The sequence below is a fragment of the Euprymna scolopes genome, chromosome 38 (assembly GCF_053919585.1).
Source record: "Euprymna scolopes isolate OS-2025 chromosome 38, ASM5391958v1, whole genome shotgun sequence".
NCBI lineage: Eukaryota > Metazoa > Mollusca > Cephalopoda > Sepiida > Sepiolidae > Euprymna > Euprymna scolopes.
In genome coordinates, this window is record NC_136519.1 from 55447133 (window position 1) to 55474437 (window position 27305).

The following is a 27305-nucleotide window of genomic DNA, read 5'->3' on the forward strand; positions in this document are numbered from 1 at the left end:
GGTGGTCAGGAAGGTCAACTTCTAGGCGATTATAAACAGAGTAGTAAAATATATTTATCAGAGGAAAAGTATAATGTTGTGTTTTGTACAGGAGAAATGATTAGAGTGCACAATTGCATACATAAAAAACATAATATTCTATTTAGAATAACAATATACATTAATTTGACTGTCCATTAATATATGCGATTTCATGGAAACCTTGCCAATCCATTTTCTAGCAAATTTCTTTGAAGAATGGCTATGAATTGGATTTTTACTGTTTCTATGCAACCATAGGTGTTGATGGACAATCAAATTATTAAACTATAGTGTTATTTGTTATAAAATATATATAAATATATGATATAAGCAATTAAAAAAAATAAATAACCACGGTGCTTAATTAATATTGTAAGAATCTGATATATATTTATTAAATAAAACATTTGCATATTGGATATTTTTGGAATGATTTCTGATTCATTGGCAAGAAACTTTTTGGTATGAGAAAATAAAAAAAATCCACGTAAATATCTATTTAATGTATATTTAGAATGCACAAATTGTGTAACGAGGAACGGAGATGTAAAGATTGTCTTCTAATAGCTTTAGGGTTACAGTTCTATTTTTTTTCTCTTAAATAGTGCGGCCCATAAAGAAATTAAATAAAATGTTTGATAAAAATTGAAAAACAGGGAAAGATTAAATAAAATGTTCAAGAAAAATTGAAAGAAAAAGGATTAAATAAAATTTTCAATAAAAAATTGAAAAACGGAGTTTATTTCTAGATGCGTCCTCGTATCTCTCTAAGGGGCTTTGTCGGTCAGTTTGTCATGCTTCAGTTTGGTCTGTCATGCTTCACTTTGAAAATAGCGTTTTCATTGCTAAATGCGCAGATTCAATGGACGCATCTTAAGAATCTGCGTTATTGTTTTTTTTTTCTTCTTTTACTTTTTTTTTCATTCCTTGTATTTCCAAATGTTGTAAAATCCCAAGCTCCCACCCTCCGAAACCTTCCAAACATCCCCCTCCCTCCACTGCCTTTTAGTGCTAGGGCGTTGAGAAATTGCTATGCCTTGTTGAGCTAGTCAGTCAAACGTGATTTTATTTGAATAATTTTCTTCAAATTTCCAGCATATTCGACAGGCTGTGTTGCAACGTGTGGGCAGCAAGAGTCACATGGAGAACGTTGATGAGGAAACAGAAGTAAAATTAGCCCAGGTAGTTAAGAGGAAAACAATATAACCTCTTCTTTTCCTACACAGACTACCATGTCTATTAATATCTTCACATGCTTACGCACACACACACACACACACACACACATTCCCTGCTCAAAATTGAATGGAAGAAAATGGTGATAATTGTTTTTATATATATAAAACTATCTCCCTTCCCTCCTCCATCAAATATGCCATGTTTGGTAATTTCCTACTTTAATGGAGGAAATTCCAGATTTCTTATTGACGTTGATCAGTACTCCAAAATAACTTATTTTCTACTAAAAATCATTATGTAATCATTATCAGTTAAAAAAAAAATATGCTTAGTGTATATCAGTCAATACAAGTTATAAAAACACTGAAATTAAACCTGGCGACACATGGTGGCTTGTCTCAAAAAAAAAAAACTGTAGAAGTGGATAAAATACTTGGTAATTTACTATTTTATAGTTTATTATTCACACTGAAATGGATTTCAGCATTAATCCCAAACAGGTATAACATCATAATATCTAACCAAAGTAGAAAACATTTCTCATGCATACACCTTTTTTTAAGTACCTTAACAATTTCGAGTAATCTATTAGTTTAAGATTGTTTATTTGCAGTGAAATGGGGTTCGGCATTATTCCCAAACAATTTTATTTATTTACTAAAATCGTGATTTATCTCATTTTCTTGAATAAAAACAATACTAAACACTGATTATTAACACAATAAAAACACATTCACACATTCAGCAGGATTGTCTGTCTTGTTCACAAAATTTACTCATTTAAAGCCATTCAGTTATTAAGATGAGAGTTGGCATTATTCTCAAACAATTTTTCATTTTTTATTTAAAATAATTTGTCATTTTATTGTTATTGTATTTACTTTATTATTAACGATAACATTTCAATGTAGGTGGCTTTTCTCTTCAATAAAATTATGTAGGGACAGATTACTTCTGACTTGGAAATATATTATTTTACCGACAGACACTAGTGTTTCATGCTTACTCAATGTAGGAAATGAAAATAACTGCTGGTCAAGAGATTCAAACCCACTTACAAATTCATCTGTGACTCTACAGCTTGCTATTCAAATCCTGGGTTACCATAAATTAACATAGAAAAGAATTTGAATTTCATATTTCAAACCAGCGAAATAAGCTTAATCACATCATGTTCAGCAGCAGCCAGAACACATTTTTCAGCTTAATTTTCTTGTTTACTAGCAAAAAAATAAATCCGGATTTATTGTTTTCTTTTCATAAAAATTATTTTTTAATAATGTTTTCATATATAGTGTTCTCTCATTAGACTTGTTCGTTTATGTAACTCTTCATTTGTTGTTGTATTTGGTTGCATGTGCAGTGAAAAAGACGACAATGCTTATATCATCTAACATATGATAAAATATGGATACTACTAATTCATCGACGGGTAAATTTACTTTAAAAAAAATAACACCTGAACTTTTTTTTAATTTGCTTTCGCACAGATAACGTACTAAATAGACACAGATGCAAGGGAAATAAACCAGAAGTAATTGTCTATCCCAAAGTAATTTTGTTAAGAGGAAAGACTACCATATTGAATTTCAATATTAATATTGCAGTAAACACAGTCAAACAAAACTTTTGTCAAATATTGATTTTATGCAAAAAACCGACATTATTATTTTAGTACAAAATATGTTGCTCTGAAGTAATGCCCAATGTCAATAACAAATCCAGAATTTCCTTCCTTTAACAAGAATATTACTCAAAGTATATTAAGTGTTAAACACACGTGCATAAATAATATACATTCATAGTGATGTTGCAATCCATTTCTATGTTAGTACATTTTTTTTCAGTTGGACCAAACTTGAAATGAGCTTTTTTTTTTTTTTTTTTTAAAATACTTTATATTGTTGAGTCATTTCAGATTTTTTTTTTTTTTTTTTTTTCATAAAATTTATTTCAAATTTTGTCCTTTTGAAGAAATGTTCTGACAGAGAAACAGTTTTCAACATCAGAGTGGACTGATATCATTATTATTGCAGTATTTTTTTTTTTCTATTTTTACAGCATATAAAAAATAGTATTTTTTTTTATTCTAATCTAACCATATATATGTAAAAATTATGAAAATAAACTTGTCAAAATTGGAAACAGATTGAATCAAGACAGCAGACCTTTAAGCTTTCACACATGCATATAAGTATAAGCATTTTTTATGGATGAATATTATACTAGCTGACTTGACCCGGCATTACTAAGAACAAAAAAAATTTATTGACTTTTGTATGAAGAATCGCATAATTTAATGATAATTTCTCTTTAATCTGTTTCAGTGAGTAATGGAAAAATATCTCTATTCTAACAGTTTTTTGAACCAGAATAAGTATTTCCATAAAAAAACTGACGCAAAATATATATTTGTATAATGAAGGGGGGGGGTAAAAATATGCTAGTCTGAATTCATTATTCTTACAGATGTAAGTAGTTATAACAATAGCCAAGTGGTACATCTAGTTAATAGGACAGTCCTTCAAGGCACATGTTTAAACATTATCAGGAGTCTTCATTTTTCTTATATTTATTTTATGTTTGAGAACGTACATATATACATAGGTAAAAACTGGTCTTCACCTTAAATGCACTTAATTTGAGAACATTTTAATAAATAAAAATGAATAAATGATTTAGAAACGGAAGATAAGCAATACCTTTTTAAGTACATAGCTTCAATCTAATATATAGCTGTATTTGCCTGGCATTGCCCGTGATGCCGTTTGTTTAATATTGAAATATAGAAAGAGAAATGAAATTTTAATTATACAGTTAATCTTTTATTTTAAAATATGTATTAATTTTCTTACTAAATTTTCTTTTTCAATGACCATTTAAGTGTTTCATATCTATCTTTCTATCTTTTCACACATCTATGCCAAACTAAGGCATTTAAAAAAATAAATTGTAGCAAAGTACTTTATTATATTGTCGATAACATAGTAGAAGAATAACAAATGAAAATTAGCTAAATATAGTCAAAGTTTGTTTTGACTAAAAATCTGACAATATGCAAGATAAGTTTCAGAATTTTTTTTTTGTATTTCAGTTACTATTCTCAAGTTAGTATTATACTCACAATGTTTCGCCTTATGTAAAGTTTTGTTATGTCTAGTAATAACTGGTCTTATCGATTTAATAATGGACTAAAAATGATCAATGGACGATTTATGAAACTTAAGACATTTATTAAACAAATTTACAAGTTGCATGGTAACTTAGGTGCTGGATGCAAAATAATGATGTTAGTGTTTTGCAAGGCACTTTGTTTACAACTCTGTCATGACCAACCTCATTCCAAGAGCAGATAACTCTCCCTTTTTTTGGATGCAAAGGAGATGATCCTTCTTTGCATATTATTTTAAGCTGAGGGTCTAGCACTTTTCTAAGTGTTTTTTTTTAACTTGGAGATCTTTGCCAAACTCAAGAAACCAAACAGAGTTTGAAACTGAGTCATTTGTTTAATCCATGGGTGTAAAAATAATTTTTTTTTCTTAATTAGGTTTATGAGATCACTTGGTGTGCCACAGTAAATACATATATTGTTCTTTTTAATGTGATTTTGTTTACTCTCGGCAGCGTCCAGATAAATACTAAGTTGTTAAAAAATGTCGATTGTCATCTAGATGGTCGAATTTCAATCCAAGCTTATGACAATTGCTTATCTAACCACACTAAAAAGCTGTTATACAAGCAATCTGCGGTTTACTATATACATATATTTGAAATATTATATAAAAACAAATGTGTATTCTCTAAAAATGTAACTCTTATTAAAACTTATTTGAATGTTGTAACTGTTTGGTTTTTACTTGTATGGAAGATGTATACGCACACATATTTTTGATGCATTAGCATTCTGAGCTATAGTTATTTAGCTGATAGACAGATCAAGCAGCATGTAAGGTTATTTTAAAAAGCTTGGAGTTAATTTCTTTAATATATAGATAGCGAGAGAAACTTATTCCATTCTCTTTTTATTTCATAATATAAGAATATAAGTATCCTATTAAAATTTTCTAATTATCTACCCTGTATTGCCCTTCAATAATATATTCCCAAACTGTATATGTATTTCTATGTCCATATAGGTGCCAAGTTGAGACTGCTAGATTCATCTTTCCATGCCTCTTAATATTTCAATATCGACTATGAAGCATGTCTATCAATCTGTCATCTGGTCGATCCTTCTCTCTTGCTGCAAGACATGACCAATGAGGGCAATCAATCAGCAGAAGTTGAAAGTTTTTGACAGTGACTGCCTCCACCGAATTTTGTATTGCCGGCAGGTTGACTATGTCCTAACTATGACTATGTCCTAACTGCTGTTTTCTGTCAACAACTCGATCTAAAATCTGTTACCTGTTTTTTTGCACCAATATCTTTGATGGTTTGGACATGCAGCTTGTTGTGTAGAGAGACTTTATTTGCAATTTTCACTACTTCTCTGCCTTGAAATACTTAATCTAATTCGATAATTTTCTGATATGAACAAATTCTCAAATAGTCACCTTAAAAAAAAATTTGATTAAGGGAGTAAGTCTTTTACTTGTAGCAGGATTTCCTTTTAAGTTTTATTAAGTTAAATGATTTTTTTTCTTTTCTTAATAAACCAATCTATTAATTATTTTTTTATAGTGTCTTGTTTTGTGCTTATTAAATAAAAAAAAGATTCACTTTGAACTGAGATACTGAACATAACAAAAATGATTTGTTATAAAACAGAGATATTTACAAAGGATCTTTGACAATAATAGATCCAGGGAATCATTGGGTCAGTACAGCTAGTTACCAATAAAAATGTTCTTGAATAACGAAAGTGAGCAACAAAAAACAAAGAATAGTGTTTTACAAGAGGATAAATAATTTTTAAGTTGCAATTCTATTTTAAGAAAGAATTCCAAATGTGAATTCACTCAGATTAAAGGGGTGCTAAGCTGTAGCCTATAAGATAATTCAACCGTAATAATAAGGTTGATGTGCCTTATAACAAAATTCTAATCTAATCTAAATTTTAAATTGACCTTCCCTCCTGCCTTTATTTCTAAAATTCTTTTTATCATTGTTTGTTTGCTATGTCTTTTTGGGCATCTCCCCTTTTAATTATCTTTTCAATTCATTTGTGGCTGATACAGCCACTAAAAATGTTCATAAAAAAACCATTAACCAAACATACAAGATTTCATTCACAGATTTAAAAGTAAAAATACAATCATGTATCCAAAACAAATGGCAAATCCACTGAAACAACTAGAACCCAAATAAACTGTTAACAATAAAACCCAGCCTAGGTGAATGAATACAAGAATGCTAAAAATCACAAAAGAGAGAAATTATCCTCTCTCGATTCTGTAACAGACACTCTTACTTGAAGGAGAGATTGCATCGAATTTACATTTATATGGAAAAAGTACTTTAATGTAAAAGCATTTAAACATGCAAAGACGAATTGATAAAAAAATAAAATTATTCAATAAAATTTAAAAAAAAATAGAACATGTAAAACTGCTTCAATAAGCAATGTAACACTAACACTACAATATCTCCAAAAACAAATAATAGAATAAGAAAATAATACAAATATAATAGACCCTACCCAAGAAATAAACTCAAACCAAGAAATAAATCTTAACCAAGAAATGAATTTGGACTAAAATGAAAATGATCAGAAATAGTGTTTGGCCCTGAAATGACTCTACAGTGGTTGATGGGCTGTTATGCCCAAACCAAATCAAGCCAATCAATTCATTTAAATATTTCATCCAAATAACTCCCAAAAAACACTACGTGATTTCATTTTTTTTTTTTTTTTTTTTTTTTTTACCATTATTTTGGATTCATCTAATTCTGTCTAAAAATATTCTACACTATTTCAGTTCTAATCTTGTCTGATAACTTTTTAAATGAATATGATTCTATTAACAAAAAAAATTAATTGGACAAGATATATATTTTTTTAAATATGTCTGATTAATGTGCAAATTGAGGCAAAATATTAAAATGTCTTTCATAGTTAAAATTTCCATTAATTATTTTAAGTTGAAATTTTTTTTTTTATAAAAATTGACCCAGACAAGCCATGAAACCACGAAAACAAAATATTCAAAATTAAAAACTATCCAATGTGAGAACTAAAGGATAAAATAAGGGAAGCAAGAGTTACGAAGCGACAAAACTACTGAAATCATCTTTTATTCTAGTAAAGTAGTAATTCTTCTTCTCTTTAATCATCTTTTCACGAAAAACACTCGTCTAGTCAAAACCACTATCAATGATTTCCCCCACTCTTTATCTGTGCCTAAACCTCAACGTAGGTTCCATGAACAAAGTTTCTTTCTTAGAACTGCACGCCTGTGGAACTGTCTTCCGTTTTCCTGCTTTCTAGCTGAATACAATATGGTTGTCTTCAAGTTGTTGGTGAGCCATGCTACTTAAGTTAACAAATTTACGAAATTTCCATAACTAACGATTATTATATGGACACTCTTTAACCCTTATCCTCGAGTGGTTTCTGGCCCTTGATAAGTGGTGATGCCTATGTAAAAGAAAAAAAAAATCATCATAACATCCGTTTTACATGCTGACATGTGTTGAATGCATATTTAATTAATTTACTTCCAAGCTCATCTATTCATGGCCATGTCATTATTTAGACCTGAGTAAAACCTGAAATGCGAAAGATTTTCTTTGGAAGTTAATTCTTTAATTGAGCCAAGATTTTTAGGCGGGGTGTCCTTCCTGACGTTAACTCAGTAAAGTGATAGGGGATCTCTAGGTGATTGTTTACCAAGGTTAAAGAGCACTTCAACTTAGTAAAGTAATTAATACTCTAGGTAGGCATGTTCCCTATCACCCCCCCACCATTAAAATTGATCCAGACATTTTTTCTTCTCTTTCTCAACATCTGCAGTTCCCAAATGTCTTAAAATGACAAATTCGTTTCAATTTTGTCATACTTTTTGCAACCAACTCAACCCAAAAATTAGACTCGATTTTGATCTTGAACAGAACAGTTTGTTTTTATGACTCTGCAAAGTCCCACTATATTTATACTAAGACAAATACAAGAGAAATACTTTGATAAGAAGAAAAAGAACCGGTTAAATATTGAGGTCATGTGTTGTATTCAGAGAGAAATGATATGAGAATGATACGATGGATGTGTAGTGCGAGTCTTAAAGACAGGCTTAGATCTGATGACTTCAGAGATAAATAAAATCTGGACAGTATAGAAAGATTAGTGTGCAGACTTTTGATGATATGACCACATGAAAAGAATGAGAGTTCTTGAGTTAGTAGATATAGAACGGTTAAGGTAGCATAATCAGTTCATAGGGAAAGGTCAAGGAAATATGGAAGAAAGTGATAAGAATGAACCTGAGAAAAAGAGATGAAGACCTTGCTAGAGGTAGGTTAGTTTGGGAGTTAATTTCTAAAAGGAATTCAAGGCATACCAGCATGTAAAATGGATGTTAAACTACTGATGATGATGATGACGACGACGACGACTTAAAAGAAAGAATGTGAGAATAAGAAAAAAATAAAAACATTGGATTCATTTGGAAAAAAAGATTGAACAAAATCTTTGTTGCCAGTCCATACCCCCCGCCCCCCAGATGAAAAAAAACAAAAATTCCAAAAATAAAGAAAAATCTTTATGGTGTACATACTTGTGATAGAAAGAAATATCATACACCAAAAATTATGTAAATTAATTTTATTTAAAAAAAATGAAAAAAGTTTATGGCTAAACATTGATCAAAGATTTCTTGACACCATTTTGCATGACAAGGGAAATACTTGTAAATAATTTAAATTTCTGCGAGATTTTAGAAACTCATTCTTAAGATGAGGAGGAGGAGCATTGGAAAAACTCAGATTTACTTTAAAATTATTTTCTCCATCAAAATAAAACTACTTAATTAATTTATATGATTTTTGGTGTATGACATTTCCTTTCTATCAAGAGTAGATACATCATCTGGGTATGACGTAAAACTACATCTTTCCTTTCCATCTGAGTACATACATAGTCTTGGGTATGGCGTAAAATTACATCTGGCAAAGAGGCTCTGGTGCAGGAGCTCCAGGGTTTTGGGAAGAATGCCACTACCCCTTAGTCGTTGCAGTGCTGGGTCATCCTTGGGCAAGGTGTAGTACCCACTAGCCCCTCTATTTAGGCTCACAAAAATCCAAGCCTGGTCAAAGATGCTCTTGGCGGATGAGGAAGGAATCCCAACGGCTTGTGCAGCGGATGAACCAGCACCGCAGTGCCGACGCGGTCAACAAGGGTGATGTACAATTCGACTCGAGTCTGCCTCAGCCATCGGATGCGGCTGATTGCATGTGTCCAGACTGTCCTGGCCCATCCTTGCCTCTGTACCTTTGCTTTCAGCGGAGAGGGTGCTAGCAGTACTGGGCAAGCTGCTTATTCCTACTTTGCTTAGGCTGGAAGAGAGGCGAAAGGCAGGTTTGATCGACTAGAAGTCACAGCGGCGTGATCTCTGCGAACTCAGGCGATTGAAGAATGATGGTCGGGCTCTTGCTGAAGCCATCATCGTCGAAATCGACGGACTGCCCGAGAGGGGAAGCAAAAAGAGCGTGACTACGGGCGCCACTACCCATATTTCCTGCCATCAGGATCGGACTCACATCACACTTTTGACACAGACACTAACCGACCGCCACATCATCGTCGAAATTGACGGACTGCCAGAGAGAGAGAGAGAGAGAGAGACATACATCATAAAAAATTTTCTTTATTTCGTTTTTTTTTTCTTTGGGATGAGTGGGATTATGGACTAGCACCAACTCTTTCAAATGTGAAAGAGTTTTATGCTTTAACAAATATGTACAAGCAGTTAATGGTTCGATACAGCCAGCACAGAAACTTATTTTTCCACCTTGTATTTTTTAATGGAACCGATAGTAAGAAAAGGAAACAAGCAATCTCTTTACCCATTTTTTAACTTAATTTATTTACATACTTTAGAGAGCTTCTTCACATGCTTGAAAACAAAATTATGCCACTTATCACAGTCTTAAACCAATATTCCAGCTGTGAGAAGCAATATACTAGTCTCAACATGTATCTTGTTCACCCATCTATTTGATGATCGTCCTCGTATCACGAGATCTTTCTTTAATGAAATCTTCTTGATATGATTTCTGTATGTAGCTGGAGTGTGGCAGCGGAGAAGCTTGCCCAAATCACATAATTTTCTTTTTCAAATAACATTGTTGATGGATATGTTAATATTTTAGTTATCTGCATTTTTTATTCTCACCCACAAAGTTATTCCATGTTCTGGAACATTTCATTTCAAAGACCTTGCAATTCTACTCATGCTCGACCAGCATAGTCCGCATTTCATTTGTATATTGATTGCAAAATGGGAACTGTCAATGCATCTGCTTTAAAGTCATATGGCTTTAAGTAAGATCCAATAATATTTACTTTAATTAGATGATTAGCTTTATAACACCCGTGCTACCTGATCAGGCTTCCTGACCTAAAATGCTCCAAACTTTGATGTTATTGTTTTTTATTTCTTTTCCCTTTACAAAACTCAGTCATCTTCTGCAAAGTCAAAAACAAAAACAATTTTCCTCTACAAAAATAAATATTTGAAAATATAAAGAACTTGAAGCATAAAAACTTTTACTAAAATGACCAGATTCGGCATTAAATAACCTGAAAAGGATTGATATGCCATAAAACAAAATGAACACACCAAATCTCTTTAAAACTTTCTAACTCCAGGATTGCCACCCAAACACTTGGGAGGGGGGGGGGGCTAAAATTGGAAACCTCTAATTTAAATAGTAATTTTCAGCTATTATCTATTTGATTGGGAAACTATCTTATGTCTAAGTGTATAGACAAATAATTGTTACATTTTCCTTCAAGAATGAAAAACAAAATTTATACGTATTATACAACAATAACATGACTGTTAATGGACTCTGAATAAGTTTGACTTTATAATAAATAATTTTTATCCATTTTATACAATACTAAGCCATATTTTGTTTATACTGCAGCAGTATTGTGATTTTTAAATTACATTTCTGTTTGAGGAAAATGTAATATTTTATTCATGACATGCCTTATAAAGAGATACGGGTGAATTCTTTCAACAATCCTCCCTCATCACATGTTTAACTTAAATCTTTTAAAAGGTTTTCTTTTGCGTTACAAATTAAAAAAAGTTGGGGGTGGGCTTTCGGCATTAGTTAATATTTTTTTTTTTTTTTTTTTTGTAAAAGAGAAACCGTCTACTTGATGACAGCTTCCAGTTTTGAAATGAGAAATTGCCAATCTCTGTTTATCAAAAAACAGTCCTTCATCATTTTTGACTGCTTAGATTTGTGGGACTTAATGCTTCCCACAATCCATACAAATCGTGAAACGAATTTAAAGTCTTTGCAAAATCAATTTTCACGCAATACAAAGGTCTCGTCCAGAAAATTTCCAGTCATGTACAATAATTTCTCTGTCATCAAATAAAACAATTTCTTCGGGAATATTCATTGTAATATACATTATTATTGTGATGCTTAATATATTTCAATTTTATTAAATTTCTATTTATAAAAAATGATTATAAGACTATTTAAAGAGTAAAATAAAGTATTTAAAAATACTTTCAATATAAACTATTTAAAAAGTAATTTCAAACAAAAAATATTCCAATTAAAAAAAAAAAACTGTTTGATCTTATAATAATTTTTAAAAAATGGTGAAAATAAATTATTAATTCTTCCACCACCCCACCCAAAACAACATCCTACCTAAAATATAATGGATAAGTTTTTGGATACACACTGCTTGTCTATTTTTGATTTAAAAAAAAAAATTAAAAAAAAAAAAAGTCATCAAGTGGACTATTTCTTCTACAATTTTTTTTTCTTACACATTTTTAAAGTTTTTTTTTTTTTTTCATTCATTTTTTGTTTTGTTTTGTTTTTTATTCTTTTGCCTTACACATTTTTAACATACGCTAAATTATAACCTGCTTATTTGCTTAACACATTGCCAAATTCTTCTTGGGCTTGACCTTCATGAAACCCACCACCTCTTGACTGATGATCTCTGAGAAAGAAAAAAGATCTTTCAATTCTTTTAGTCTTTTCATTTCTCTTGAATAAAGCATCCAACTAACCATGAAAACAAACTTTTACAATTGCCTTTTTTATGCGCTGATATTTTGAAAGTAAAACTAAATATATTTTTAAATTGAAACTAAATATATTTTTAAATTGAAACTAAAATATATTTTTAATTGAGTTTATATTTTTAAATTGAAAAACAAAAATATATATTTTTAAATAGCTTTTATTCAGCTGATAACTGTTTTTTTAAAAATATATTTGATTTGTTTTTTAAAAAACTGAAAATATGTTAGAGAATTCTCATTTGAAGAAAACCAGAACATATATTGAATGACTTGAGTGCAGACACAAATTCCTTCATTTATAATTTGCTTTTGGTTTTACACAATTCTGATTTAAGATTTTCACACAAATGCTCCCCCAAAAGACGCAAAGACGATCTGCCAATGTTAAAAATAATTTAAATAATAGTAATTTTATCATATATATATATATATATATATATATATAAGGGATTTTTATAAAGAAAATTAAATTTCTAATAAAAATGAAAGTGATTGTTGATAAGCATGAAAACAAATTAGTCAGAAAAATTGACACAGAAACCTGTTTAAAGTGTTCATTCAGAACACCCCCCCCCCCCCGTAAAAATATAACAACTAACAAAAATATATTTATCATAAAGCATTATCTGAAGATATATCGAACCGTTTTTATTTACAAAAGTCTGCTGTCTTGAGATTGTCTGAATGACCATTTTTGAGAAGTTTATTTTTGTTATTATTAAACTAATATATATATATATATATATATATATATTAGTGTGTAATTAAGTGTTATAGGAGACATAACAAGAGTGCTCAAATACTTTTGCAAGAGCATATATACACATATTTTTTTTTCAATAAACACTATACATCAGTTTGATCTTCCATTGGTACCTTTTGGTTTTACAGAAATACTGTAAACTCAACCTGCAGGGTTAAAGATACCAAATGTGACCAGTTCATCAGTCAACATTTCAATAGATATTTGCTGAGAAATTATTACAGTTTTCTATCTTAAACTCTGCAGGTTGAGTTTCCAATGTTTTTGTGAAGTTGAAGGTATCAATGAAAGATTAAACTAATATATGGTATCCATTTTATATAATGTATATATACTTTAAAGAAGCTTTGAGTATTTTTCAAAATCATACTAGAACAACTATGTTTTTTGTAATGTAGCTTAATTTCCTAGAAAAATTTATATATATATATATATATATATATATATATATATATATATATATATGATGATGTAGCCACATGTAAAAACAGAATTTTTTAGCAATAAAATTGCAAGTTTGACTGCCATGTCAATTTCTGATCTTGTTATATTTCTGTTTCTTGTGTTAATAACCAAACTAACTTTGCATGTCAAATAATTCTTCTAAATTATACAACCTAAAATCATTTCTGTTTTTCTCGGCCAGTCTTCAAATATGCGAAAGAATTTAAGTTTTTTGTTTTTGACATAACTGCAATGAGTTATCATGAGTTTCCTCCCTTATTTTAGAACTTTTCATAGACAATTATAAATAGTGGTCTATGTTTGTCTCTATTTTATTGTAAGCTAAGTAACATTTCATAACTCTTGTGTTTTTTTCTTGGTAAAGCTTGTTTGGATTGAGAATATTATTGTGCAGAAACTGTAAATACCAAAGTTTTCCAAAAAGTGGAATCCATTAGCAACAATGACAAAAAGTTCATTATCCATGACAACATACATCTTTAATAATGGAAAATGGTACATTTGGGAACTGCAATGAATAAAGCAGATTGTGGAAGAAATAATATACTAGAGTAATTTAACATTGCGAATGATTTGTTGTGCATATTTGTCCAAAACGAGTCTGTAGATAGTTGAAGTTGGAATGCTTGTTGGAGATAAGAGCTGTTTTGTAGGAGCATCTATATTCACCTGTTGTGCTTGATATAATGAAGAAAATGGTCAACAATTCCATTTAGAAAGACGTACAAAATATATATATATATTGTTAAATATAAGCCAGCAGTTTGGTCAGCATGTATTAAAAGAAAAGGAACTTATTTCAGATCTTTAGTCAAGAAGCAAGCAAGGAAAGCCACATCTGTTTACATTGGTATCTTGACCAGACCTATTTGCAATAGATTACAAAATAAGGCTATGCAGAAATATGAAAAGCTGAACATGCGCACTATGGTCCAAATGCCTACTTCGCTACACAAGTCATGACAGTGAAAGTCCTGAAATCGAGAGGAAAAACATTAAATTATCTTGGAAACTCCTGGGAATAATCTAGTTAGTGATTATTATGTGACTATTCCTGTTTCCCGTCCAATCCATAATTTCTTAATGTATGTCTAATACTAAGAGTGTTAATTTAAAATATCACCAAATTTTTTTCTTAAAGAAATATAAAATAAAGCTGACCTAATAAAAGCTTAATGTTATGAAGTCTTAATATCAACAGGGTTGCTCAGGCATTTTTCTGGGTTAATATACTCCACCTTTTGGGCACTGGCTTTTCAATCCCTACTTTCCGACCTTGTATCACATCTTCTCACTAGGAGGGAAATGAAAAAAATAGTTAGTTTCAGATTTGGCTAGCAACCCTGTGGTAGTACCAGTCAAAATCCCATATATGGTTGAAATATTTTCTCGAGTATGACATGAAATTTATATCTGATGATGATGCCTCAATTTGGGAGTTTTGCTGAGTATGAGTCTCAAGTTCATTTTGATCAGGAGTTTTAGAATATTAGTCCCACTTAGGGCTTAAATACAATCTATTATTTATAGACTTTATTTACAAAATATGTGCCTAACAATCATTGATGTTAGTGATAAGATGATTCCATACTAAATTCCTGATTCCAATACTATTACTGATTCTGATTCCAATTTCTTAGAAATCTCTAAATATTTAACAATAGTTATTTTTTCCTGATCACCATAAAAATGCATTAAATGTGCAGATATTTTCTCAAGTGTAAAACTACACTTGTTGGAGATGATCTATAGATTTTAGGTTTACCGGTATTTTAAAATCAATAAATATTATTTTATTATTATGACCAGCAGTGAAAGATTTTGCTTTACTGAAAATCAAATAAAAAAGACAAAAGAATCATTTTTGGCATCGGAAAATATGCACAGTTTTTTCCGATAACTCTAAAAGTTCCGATATTTCTAATTCCCAATTCTGATTAATCATCACAACATTAATTGGTATACAAAAAAATGTGTAGTTTAGGCATGAAATGACCAAACAATGATTAACATGCCATAAAACCAAATAATAAACATGCAAGATGCCGCCCATAGCACTCTTTTTTTCCTAGAAAAAATGCAGAATTGACTTTGAAATCTAGGCTAGATTTCCTTTCATCCTTCTCACACCAGTGATCTTGGTAGTCTCACTCTACTCTATAGTTATTTTCATGATACATAATTTACTGACTCCCAGTCTCTGATTCTCCCTATAAAACATTCAGTCAAAACTCATTTAGCTACAACCACTGTAAGGAATTTTTCTTCTGAATACATGAAGCTAAGCAGAATTTTCATAAGCATTTTTTTTTTTTTTTCTCAAAATCTCTGTCCGTGGAATGTAATGCCATGTGGCTGCTTCCCAATACATCATGTTGTTTTTCAAATCAAATGTTAACAAGTTCTTGACACATTCTCTTAAGTAATTAAATTTTGTCCAGATCCAATCTATTGTCTGCAATTCTTAAGGTGTTAGTCTAACCATCCACCTGACACAAAATATAAACCTTTATTCTTGAGAGGTTTCTCAGCCTTAATGATTGGTGACTTGTTAGCAAAACAAACTCTCAATATTAAATGATTTTGTTATTTCTTGTTTAATCTGTTCTATTTATTGCCGTTTCCAAATGTACCATTTTTCACTGAATGATTGTCATGGTGTTGAATATTTCACTCTGACGTTGTTGCTAACGGATACTCCTTTTTTTTTTCTTCTTTTTTTTTTAAATTAGTTTTTGATCATGATGACAGTCTGCACTTTCTGTGCAAAATGTCCTGTTCTATTAACCCATCCAAATACTTGTAATAAATTAACTGCATTCATACACTGTTTTTTTTTATCTACCTGTTTTTTATGCATTTAATTTACTAAATAATTGCTTTTGCCATTTCATAATAAATTGCTTGCTCTTAAGTTCTTTTCTTTAAAAAACTGAAATCATTTTGTTCTTTCATTTTTAACTAGCAGGGTTAGTCGACATTGCCTGGGTACAATAATAATAATAATAATAATAATACCAGGGATGAATACAAATACAATAAATATAGAAAATGTCATGGGAATGACGTTAAACAGTATCTGATGATGAGGCCTCTAATTTAAGGATTTGTAAGAGTGTGGAATCACTTAGTTGTCATTGCTTCCATGTTCATTTTGTCTTGAAGTGATAGTACCTGTGAGGGCCCCATCTATGGATTAAATAGAATGTGAGAATAACACAAATACACATCTTTCATTCTGAATGAATAATAAAAAAATAATATTTGAAGAGATTAAGAATTGAAGGAAAAACAATTTACAAAAAAAATGAAAGAAAAGTTATTAAACTGAGTGGATTTGTTATTAAAAGTTTTAAATGGATTGAAATATAAACAAAAAAAAGCATAAATAAAAATGTAAAAATGTCTCGTTAACAATGGAAAGCTTGGAGAAATCTAAACAATTCTATCCAATGATGAATGAATTTTGAATAAATTCTTTTCAAACCAATATTTTATTTTCATTTATATCTTAAAAACTTTTATTGTGGCTACATAGATCTTTACCAAACAGAAACCACAATGGTATCAAATTTATTTTGGTAACAAAATTAGCCACTGAATTATAATTGTTCAAATTTGGTTGAAAATTAGAAAATTTTCTATCTTGTTTGTTATTGCTCCAGAATTAAATTTTCGCCATGTTTAACTAAAAATGTGGGTTTTGAACAAGTGAAAAATCCTTACAATAACATGCTGTGGTTAATGAAAATTAATCATAATGAATTATGTAACTAAACATGAAAAAAAATGTGCAAAAATAACAATGGCAATTTTTACTGTTTATATAAGATTTGTTTCAACAGCTAACACATTGTATTTTCATAATATGATTCATAGAAGATTCGTAAAAGATCAAGTTAGATTTTGTTTTTAATCATAGAAAAATCAATGGAAAAGAAAAACTCAGATTTAAACCATGTAAAAACAAACTAAATTTTATGAGTAAGTTTTATTCAACTTTGATTTTCTTGGTGAAAAATAACACAAAACTCTATTAAGTCCACCATATTTATGCATGGCCATTTTCGTTTAAGATTAAACTTTTTATATGTGTAGACATACAGTATTATGCATATTAAGTTGAAAAAAAAAATCATTAAAAATAAATCAACGATCATTAAAAAATAGTCATCTAATTTGAGGTAGGGTAATAAAAAAATTATTAGATATATACAAGAGAAAAACCTTATTTATGAAGAGAAAGGATTAAATTTTATTTACATCCAAATTTCACCAAAATAACCCACAAAGTAATTTATCGCAATTTGAAATTAAAGAAAATTTTACTATATTTATCCATTTTTGCACTATAAACAGATTTGTGATACATAAAGGTAAATTAACAAAAGTTTTTCTAAAGCATTTCCAAATTCAATATCCTGCACATTAAGTTGAAAAACATCAGCATCACTGAAAATAGTAAACTAACTTATATTAGCTCAAAAGAAAACAGAATTATTAATGACATGAGAAAAACTTGTCTTTATTATATTTCTCTTAGTCTCTCTGCCCATTCTATTTTACGCTTGATGCAAAGTAACAGATTAAAAGGAATTAATAATGATTAGTCACTACAATACCACATTTATTTTCACTTTCTCTCAAACTACTGGGCTCATCTGGCTGAAATTTTGTATGGATCTTTATGATGAGGTCCAGCGAACTAAGTATTATGGTATCTGTTCTATGCAGTTAGGGATTAGTATTTAATGCAAAATGAGCACAAATGTAACCATATTCAACCATTAGTTTGGCATAAATCATTCATTCTAAGTCAACAGGCTATAACTTTTTCCCATTTTTAATAAGCTAAAAAGTCTAGTACATTTATAAAGAGAAAAAATTTAATTTTTTTACATCCAAATTTTATCAAAATAAACCAAGAAATAAATACGGTAATTTTAATTCTCAACAGATTTTCTTATTCAAAAGTTGATCAACATTTACTTGTTTTGTTTGATTATAGTCAGTTAACATACTTCCTAATTTTCTGCGGAGCATTATCGAAAGCGGTGAGAAAGCAAATCAGTTCCTTAACTTTTATTGTTCTTCAGTATTTCTATTGTGAGCAATTTATTGAAATATCAGAAAAGGACATTATTGAAAAGTATGCAATAAAAATTAATAAAATTATAAAGATAAAAATAAAACAATTAGTCTTTATTTACACTTTTCATAACAAAATTAAAATAAGTTTTTATTTTATAAAAAATGTTTATGAAATTCTAAAAATAAGTTTTTTTTTCTTAATTTTTATTTGAATTTATATATGTATTATATATATTTATGAAAGTATAAAAATAAAATTAATGAAAATTTCAAACATAAAAAAATGTATCCAATACATAATAGTCTCAAAATAATTGGCTTTAATTTTCTGCCACCATAAGAATTCTTGTAGATGTACTATTGAAAAAGGCTAATTGTGTTATTTTTTATTGTATACTTTTCAATAATCTCCTTTTCTATTTTATTTCAATAAATCGCTTCACAGTAGACATACTGAAGAACAATAAAGGTGAAGGAAGTGATTTGCCTTGTCACTGTTTCCGGTCACACTACACTGGAAGTTAGGTAGTATGTTAGCTGACTATAACCTTTTGTTTATGCTGATATCTACACAAATGACTGCTTTAAAGTCTTCAGTTATGCTCGATCATCTTTTTATTTACATTTGCTGCTGGCAACCTTCATTGTATGACAAATTTGTTTATTCTCTGAACTTTTTATGAACATTATAAAGAGTTTCATTCAACATAATTTTGCTTTTACGTTCAGTTGCATTTAAATTCTAGTGTTACATCTCTGTAATAATAAATAATGCACTAAAATCTTTTTATCAATTCTTTTCAACTTTTGTACTTGCTAACATATTTTATATATAAGTAAATGTCAATTAGATGTTTTAAACCACTATAGTATTGCACCTAACAAATCCATGTTTTATTCTGCCTAGCCAAAGTTTATTTTTCTCTGGCTTTTATCATATTCTTTGCAACAAATTAATGTAAATTGATTAAGTTCCTTTCAAGAAATACTTAATCCATCTAGAAAGTTTTTAAATTGTAGACTGTTTTAGTTGATAACTAGTTGTTGCTGCTTATGTCATTAATAAAAAAAATCATCGTCTCATCTTTCATAATTCTCAGATAAACAATTAGATTTGCTTAAATTGAATTCTGAACTATTTATATTTTAATATTTTTGTCTATCATAATAATAAGTGGTACAATACTTTGCTTTCCAAAACATATTTAAAATGCTGTCTTTCTCTTACAAACCCAACCCAACACTTATTCCAACTAAAAGGATGTTTAAAATAGTGACTGTTATTCATTGGCAATCAAAACCACTATTGCTGCTTAGGTCCTTAATAATAATAATAATAATAAAAATATCTACATGGTTCCCTCTTTCAGAGAAATAACATTTGCGTGCATTTAATATTAAACCATGTATTTATTATGCTTGTATATTATAAGAAATGTTATTGACTGGAAAATGTTGGGTGAAATAGAATTTATTCGGTTTATGTGGTGTTTTGATATAGTTTATATCTTATTCAGAGGTCATCATCATATTTTGTCGGGTATCCATTTTACATCCTGGCATGTGTTGGGTGAAGATATGTAAAAGTAAAAAGGAAGAAGATTTTATTAAAATGAAGACATTAGAAATAAATATGGAGTATCAGGCTGTTAAGTGGATAACTAAGTCATTTATAATACTTTTTTGTTCTTTAAAGTTATGTCCCTTGCCAAAAGATATTTTGGAGCTAAATTTATCTGTCCTTAATGGGATATATTGAAGAAGATTTGACTGTTCCTGAATAGGTCAGACAACATACCAAAAAGGGAAATTCCAAATGAAAGCTCCTACTGAAATCAGCTTAATGACGGATAATTAAATCCTCATAGTAATTCTTTTGGTTGTAAAAACACAAACTCATTTTCATCCAATTATTTCTTCATATTTGTGTCTCACCACTCACACCACTTTACAACACAGGGAAAAAGCAAAAAGAAAAAAATGGATGAATCCATTTGGCAATTTCTTTATCATTTTTTCCCTTCTTTCTCTCAGTAATTTTACCTTATTTGTGAAGTTATCTTCATTTTAATAAAATCTATTTTTCTTTTGACTTTTACAAATATCTTGAAAATATGATGAACTGACTATTTAGCCTATTTTCACATAAGATTTTCTAGTCACTATTCATATTGTTGAACATTTTCCCTCATTTTTCGACATATATACATGTTTTTATTTTCCAACTTCATCTTTGCCAGGAAATGAAGGATTCTAGACAGCACGATGATGCGGATGTTGTTGTCATTAAGGATACTAAAATGGATGAACAAGTTAGTGAGCTCGACCAGAATAACCGTGAAAGAGAAACATTTATTAGTGGCCAACGAGATTCACATTTAAAAATCCGACATAGAACATCACATCACCGTCCTTTATCCAGAACCCAGTCCAGTCCGTTGGTTACTTTTTCAATGCCTCCCCAGCAGACCCAGGACACAGCTCCTGTTCGTTATAAATTTACCACAGGTTAGTACATAAGACCCTTCCTTATTCATGGTTGATTCAGTGGATTGAGCTCCCACCAATTCTGTATCATTATATATCAGACTTTTCTTTTTTCTTTTTTTTTCTTCTTTTCTTTTAGTCTTTTCCTTTTTGTCTTTTCCCTTGTCTTTTTTCCTATCCCTTGTCTTTTTTCTTTCTCCTTTTCCCCCTTTCTCCTTTTCCCCCTTTCTCCTTTTCCCCCTTTCTCCTTTTTCCCCTTTCTCCTTTTTCCCCTTTCTCCTTTTTCCCCTTTCTCCTTTTCCCCCTTTCTCCTTTTCCCCCTTTCTCCTTTTTCCCCTTTCTCCTTTTTCCCCTTTCTCCTTTTTCCCCTTTCTCCTTTTTCCCCTTTCTCCTTTTTCCCCTTTCTCCTTTTTCCCCTTTCTCCTTTTTCCCCTTTCTCCTTTTTCCCCTTTCTCCTTTTTTCCTTTTTTTTTTACTATTGAATTGCCACTTAAAACCAAGAATCTCTCTCAAGAATAAGGGTTAATGATATAGAATGATTGTCAGTCGAAAGATGAGAAACACTATGAGTATATTAAAATGAATGCAACTTTTGATTAACTCATTTGTAAATTTGCACATTTTATTTTTTACCAAGATTAAAATTTCACAAAGTAAACATTTTTTTCAATTTATTTTTAAACGTGTTTTTACTACTTATTACTAGTGTTTGATCATCCAAGTTGTTTTTTTTTTGGGGGGGGGGGGTTACTGCTTTCTCCCTACGTGCATGAGAGTGTGGTCTCTCAAATTGAGAAATTCATCGCAATTTCAGCTTTTTTTTACCAATATTTACTCACATGGCTGATATATCCAATTAAAATATCAAGACTGACAAAACAAAGGAAAGCAAAAAGGGCAATCTACAGAGCCAAGATGGAGGCTGAGCAAGCAACATTTTCAAATATACTACAAAAGGATTACCAGAAAAATGAGGTATTTGGGCTTGTTAAATAGTTGGCAAAGACAAATATGATTATTTTTTATTTTTACTTTTTTTTTTTTTATATATATATATATATATATAGAGAGAGAGAGGCATCACCACTTATCAAGGCCAAGGGGCCACTCGAGGATAAAGGTTAAAGCGTGTACAGTAGAAATTGGACAATATAGCAACCATTAGTAATGGAGATTCGGTAAATTTGTTAACTTATATGGAACGGCTCATCAAAAACTTGTTTACATTAGACAGATTTAATGTATGTGTTCCATTTAAGATCAGGAGTAAAGGTCAAGGCCAGAAGCTTGTCAAAACATGAGGCCTCCCCAAGACGAGAGCCATTCATTTCAATTGATGCCAGATCGGGATCAGAGCATTGATGATGTAAAGATAAAAGCTTGGTTTTAGATGCATTAAAAGTCAAGCCACCCCTTTCTCCATTGTACCACTTGCTCAAGATCAGAGGAGAGAGAATCAGAGAGAAGTTGGTCATTTACGGTCTTAGATGTACTACCATAGATAGTAGTGTCATCAGCATAAGTGTCTACGAATGATGTAAGGATGTGATTTGGAAAATCATTAATGTAGATCAGGAAGAGAGTTGGGCCCAGGATGGACCCCTGAGGGACTCTAGCATTAATACTGTGAGCTTCTGATTTCTGCCCCTCAACCACTACTCTTATGAACCTATCGGAGAGAAATGATTTAATAATTGAGAAGACATTTCCAGCTATACCGTAGCTGGAGATTTTGTGAAATAAACCTTTATGCCATACTCTATCAAAGGCCTTTGATATGTCAAGAGCAATTGCCCTGGAAAGGTAGCCTCCATCGAGAGATTCGTTAATCCTATGAGATATAACTGTAAGCACATCTTCTGTAGATCTAGCAGAATGGAAACCATATTGCGTGTCACTAAGAAGGTTATTTTTGCTGAGATGGTTAATTACTTCTCTATTTAACAGATTCCAGCAACTTACTCATGATGCACAGGAGACTTATTGGCCTGTACTGAAAGAGAGATGAGCGATCACCTGAATTCTTAAATACAGGACATACTGATGAGATTTTCCAGGGTGATGGGAAGCAATTCTCCTCAAGACAACGTTTAAAGTTTTGTAAGGATAGCTGCTAGTTCTGGTTGAAGTCTTTTGAATACTATAATCGGAATACCGTCAGGGCCGGTTGCTTTACTGGAATCAAGGTTCTTGGTTAGCTTGGCAACATCACATACAGATATTTGTATATCACATAGCATGTTTTCTGATACAGGAGGAAATATTGGAGGTTGGCAGCCTTGGTCGCAAAGGGTAGAATTAGCTGCAAAGTTCTTGGCAAAGAACTTGGCTTTGTCTAATGCTGACGAGATTACCTCAGGTCCAATTATGATAGTTGGGATAGAGCACATGCTTCTGTTCAGGATCCTGTTTGCTATTTGCCAAAATTGGTCGGAACCAAGCCGCTGCTCAGCTACTTTGGACTTAACGGACTGAGCATACAACTCTCTTGTGTTCTTTATTACTTTTTTACAGTGATTGCTGGCAGTCCTGAAAGCGGCTTTAGTCTCAGTACATCTATTATGTTGGAAGCAATGGAAAAAGTGATTTTTGTGCGCAATGGCAGCAGTACATTCTGGAGAGAACCATGGCTGGCTGTTAGGTTTTTGCTGGAATTTTTTTGAGGGTATGAAATGGTCCATACCTACAATTAACCGTTCCGTCAGGTTTGATACCATAGAGAACACATCCTTTTTAAACATGGAACACAGAGGTAGATCTGATATAAATGTATTTGAAATGACAAAGGAGTATTAGCAATAAATGAACATATAACAGATGATGCTATTATGAGAAATTGTTGAATAGACTTTTTGTGGGAATGAGATAGTCTAGAAATTTCAGAAGCAGTTATAAGAATTTTTAAACAAATAACTCTATGGATGGAGATGAAGAAGGGTAAAGGATGCAGGACTCTCAGGCATTGTTGCAGAAATATTGAAGGCTGCGAGTGAAATAAACACTGAGATGATCAGATTTGACAAATCAAATGATAAAAGTTTTTTTGTTGTTTTTTTGAAGAATGTGATTTTAGTACTGTTTTGAATTGTTGCATAGGTAAAGATGGAGCTATTTACAGAAGCTTAAAATTGATAAATCATGACTTGAAAATGATTGAGAAAAAAATTGAGAAACAAATAAAACGTTGGATAAATATGGACGAAATGCAGTTTGGTTTTATGTCTGGCCAAAGTACCACTAATGCTGTTGTTATCCTGTTAGTTGGCTTGTCACACTTAAGTTTGAAGCAGCATTTTTGTTTATCATGTTCAAGTTTAAAATACCTTTTTTGTTGGTCTATCCTGCTCAAGTTGCAAATAACATTTTTAGTCTGTTGCATTCAAGTTTGAAATAGCATTTTTGTTGGTCTGTTATGCTTGAAATAGCCCTATTTTTTTTTTCTAAGATCTTCCCAGATTAAGCAAACATATCTCAATGGAAACCTTTTCTTTAGCAATTTATTAAAACATGTGTAATATGTTTGCTTTTTGTAGTCTATTTAAAGAAATATGCTTTTCATCAATATCAGGTTTGGCTTATGATACGATAATGCTGAAACACCAATGTTCATGTGGAAACAATGCAGCCCACCCTGAACATGCGGGTCGTTTACAGAGCATCTGGTCCCGGCTTCAAGAAAGAGGACTTGTGGCACGTTGTGAGGTAAGTGTTTATTGTTGCATATTAGCACACCCGGGGTATTGTCAAATTATCTGAGCCAGAAGATTATTATTATAATCGTGTACATTGAATTAAATTTGTTTTAAAGAGAAGAATTCAATTCATGGACAAATATGGTTAAATGAGGTTTTAGGAATTTAACTTGACTAGATTCTATAAACAATAAGACAAAATTTTAGATAAATAAAAACAAATATGTTTTAATAGAAAAGAATGTTAGAACATAAACAAAATGTGATGAAGGTAGATCATTCGATTTATGTCTTTGGTCATGTGAAGTTAATGACATAACAAGGGAGCTTGAAAGACACATATCAGTTAGTCAAGAGTTGGGAGTCAGTGAGTTAGTAGATGCAGTCGGTAGTCAGAGAAAGAAGGACGGTGGTGGACAGTAATGGCTCCAAGTAGAGAGAAATGCCAATAGTAAAACACTAAGACCAGTGTTATAGCTTTCCAATGGGGGGAAACATCCAAAATAAAGCTGCTGTATATACCAGCAAGGCTTCGTGTCATACAAATCTTTGTTTGTAGCTTTACCAAATCAAGATCAACCAGGTATGTTTTCCCATTGGCCAATGTAAAACCCCAATGTCCTATTTAAACAATCACTAAACAATCAATATACACATTCATATCTAGACGATCAAATATATACACAACAATAAATACATTATATATATAACCCTCCGTATTATACAGAAGCTCACAACAATATAATATTATTAACCCCCCCCCCATCCCATCATTTTCCATTTTTTGAAATTATTAAATTTTCAAAGTGTTTTTAAGTGTTCATTTTACAAAGAGACAATAGTTTTGCACTTCATATTAGTCCATTGGTGAATCGCAGCATTTGCTGTGACTGTGCAAACCTATCCTGGATCGGCAGGCTCTGTTGCAAATTCTACAAATGTAGGTGATTTCTGATTCAAAGAAATCTGGGTTAAATAAAAAAAATTCAGCTCCCAAAGTTAAGATGCGGGAAGTGGGCACGGTTTCATTAAAATACGGAACAGACAAGAATTCACTAAACGTGAGATGAAATACGAAACCATATGAAAATATTTTATTTCAAAACTTTTCTTTTCAACACTTTGTACTATCATGAAACAATAAAAAAAAAACTTAATTTTTGTATTTCTATAAATTGTTTTTTGTTGTTTTAACACTTATGTTATCACGAAACAATAAAATAAAATGAGATTTTTTATTATTTATGTGTTAAGGAAGTTTTTAATTCAGTTGAAGGTAGTTTTATGGTACTTTATTTATGACAAAATTATGTGATAAAATTTGTGAAAGGCATTCTAAGAATTAAAAAATATATATTAAAGAAAATATTTTAGAAATGTAAAAAAAATAATTTTAAAAATTATTTTCATATGAATAGATGTTAAATTTTTTTTTTTTAAATTGTTCATATAAATATAAACTATGAAAGTTTAAATTATTTTTTTTAAATAAAATATTTCCATATGATTATTAATTTATTTATTGCGGACTATTATCTTCATCTTTCTTAGTTGTTGTTTGATGACGTTTCGGCCAACTATTCCTCTGGTCTTCGTAAGGTGGTACCGCGATGGGATAGGAACTTCGAATCTCCTAACAGCATTCTCAGCAATTACTGCCATCCATAGTTGTTGTTGTCTCACCTTGATCGCCCTTCAGGGCCCATGGTGCAGTGGATACACACGTTGAATCACTATGGTTCCAGGTGAGAATTGTTTGAAGATAGCAGTTTCAATCCTACCCAAAGCCGGCCAGAGGCTTACTTGGCCAAAACATCGTAGACAACAACAACCACCATGCATAGCAGTAATTGCTGAGAATGCAGTTAGGAGATTCTAAGTTCCTATCACCACGGTCACCAGAGGAATAGTTGGCTGAAACGTTGTGAAACAATAACTACAAAAGATGAGGATAATAGTTTGCAATAAATAAATCAATAAATAATACTCATCTCGATAATGAATTCCAATTAAACCATATGAATATATTTTAAATAATAAAAAAATATTTATAAAAAGGTAAAAAATAAGTTTATTATTTTTGTATTTTTTAATAAAAAAAACAAGAATCGTTTCTATATGGTTTTGTATTTTGTTTCATGCTTACTGACTTCCGTTCATATTTTAACTAAACAGAGTCCACTGCTGTCATCTTAATTTTGGGAACTGAATTTTTGGATTTAATCAAAATCTGTTGCAACCTTCTACCATTTATGCTCTCTCTCCTATCCTCATTCCTCTTGGAGCATTCCTTTCTTCTCAGCAACTGGTTTCTTCCACCATGGATTCCCAGCCTGTTGGATTAATGGCACAAATAGTGTAATTGACAATTTGCAGCATTTT

At 30.8% G+C, this 27305-nt stretch overlaps 1 protein-coding gene across 9 annotated transcripts in view; it reads left to right on the forward strand.

Annotated features, from left to right (window-relative positions):
* Nucleotides 1-27305, forward strand: part of LOC145263152 (histone deacetylase 5-like) — a 506934-nt gene that overhangs the window by 411479 nt on the left and 68150 nt on the right. For 6 of the 9 annotated variants that reach the window (XM_080120140.1, XM_080120142.1, XM_080120147.1 and 3 more), the window contains 3 exons: nucleotides 1117-1203; nucleotides 20985-21252; nucleotides 24800-24933. In XM_080120140.1, the coding sequence (XP_079976266.1) occupies nucleotides 1117-1203; nucleotides 20985-21252; nucleotides 24800-24933 (489 nt within the window). The remainder of the gene's footprint in view (nucleotides 1-1116; nucleotides 1204-20984; nucleotides 21253-24799; nucleotides 24934-27305) is intronic. The other 3 variants (XM_080120145.1, XM_080120146.1, XM_080120149.1) reach the window with 1 other exon arrangement.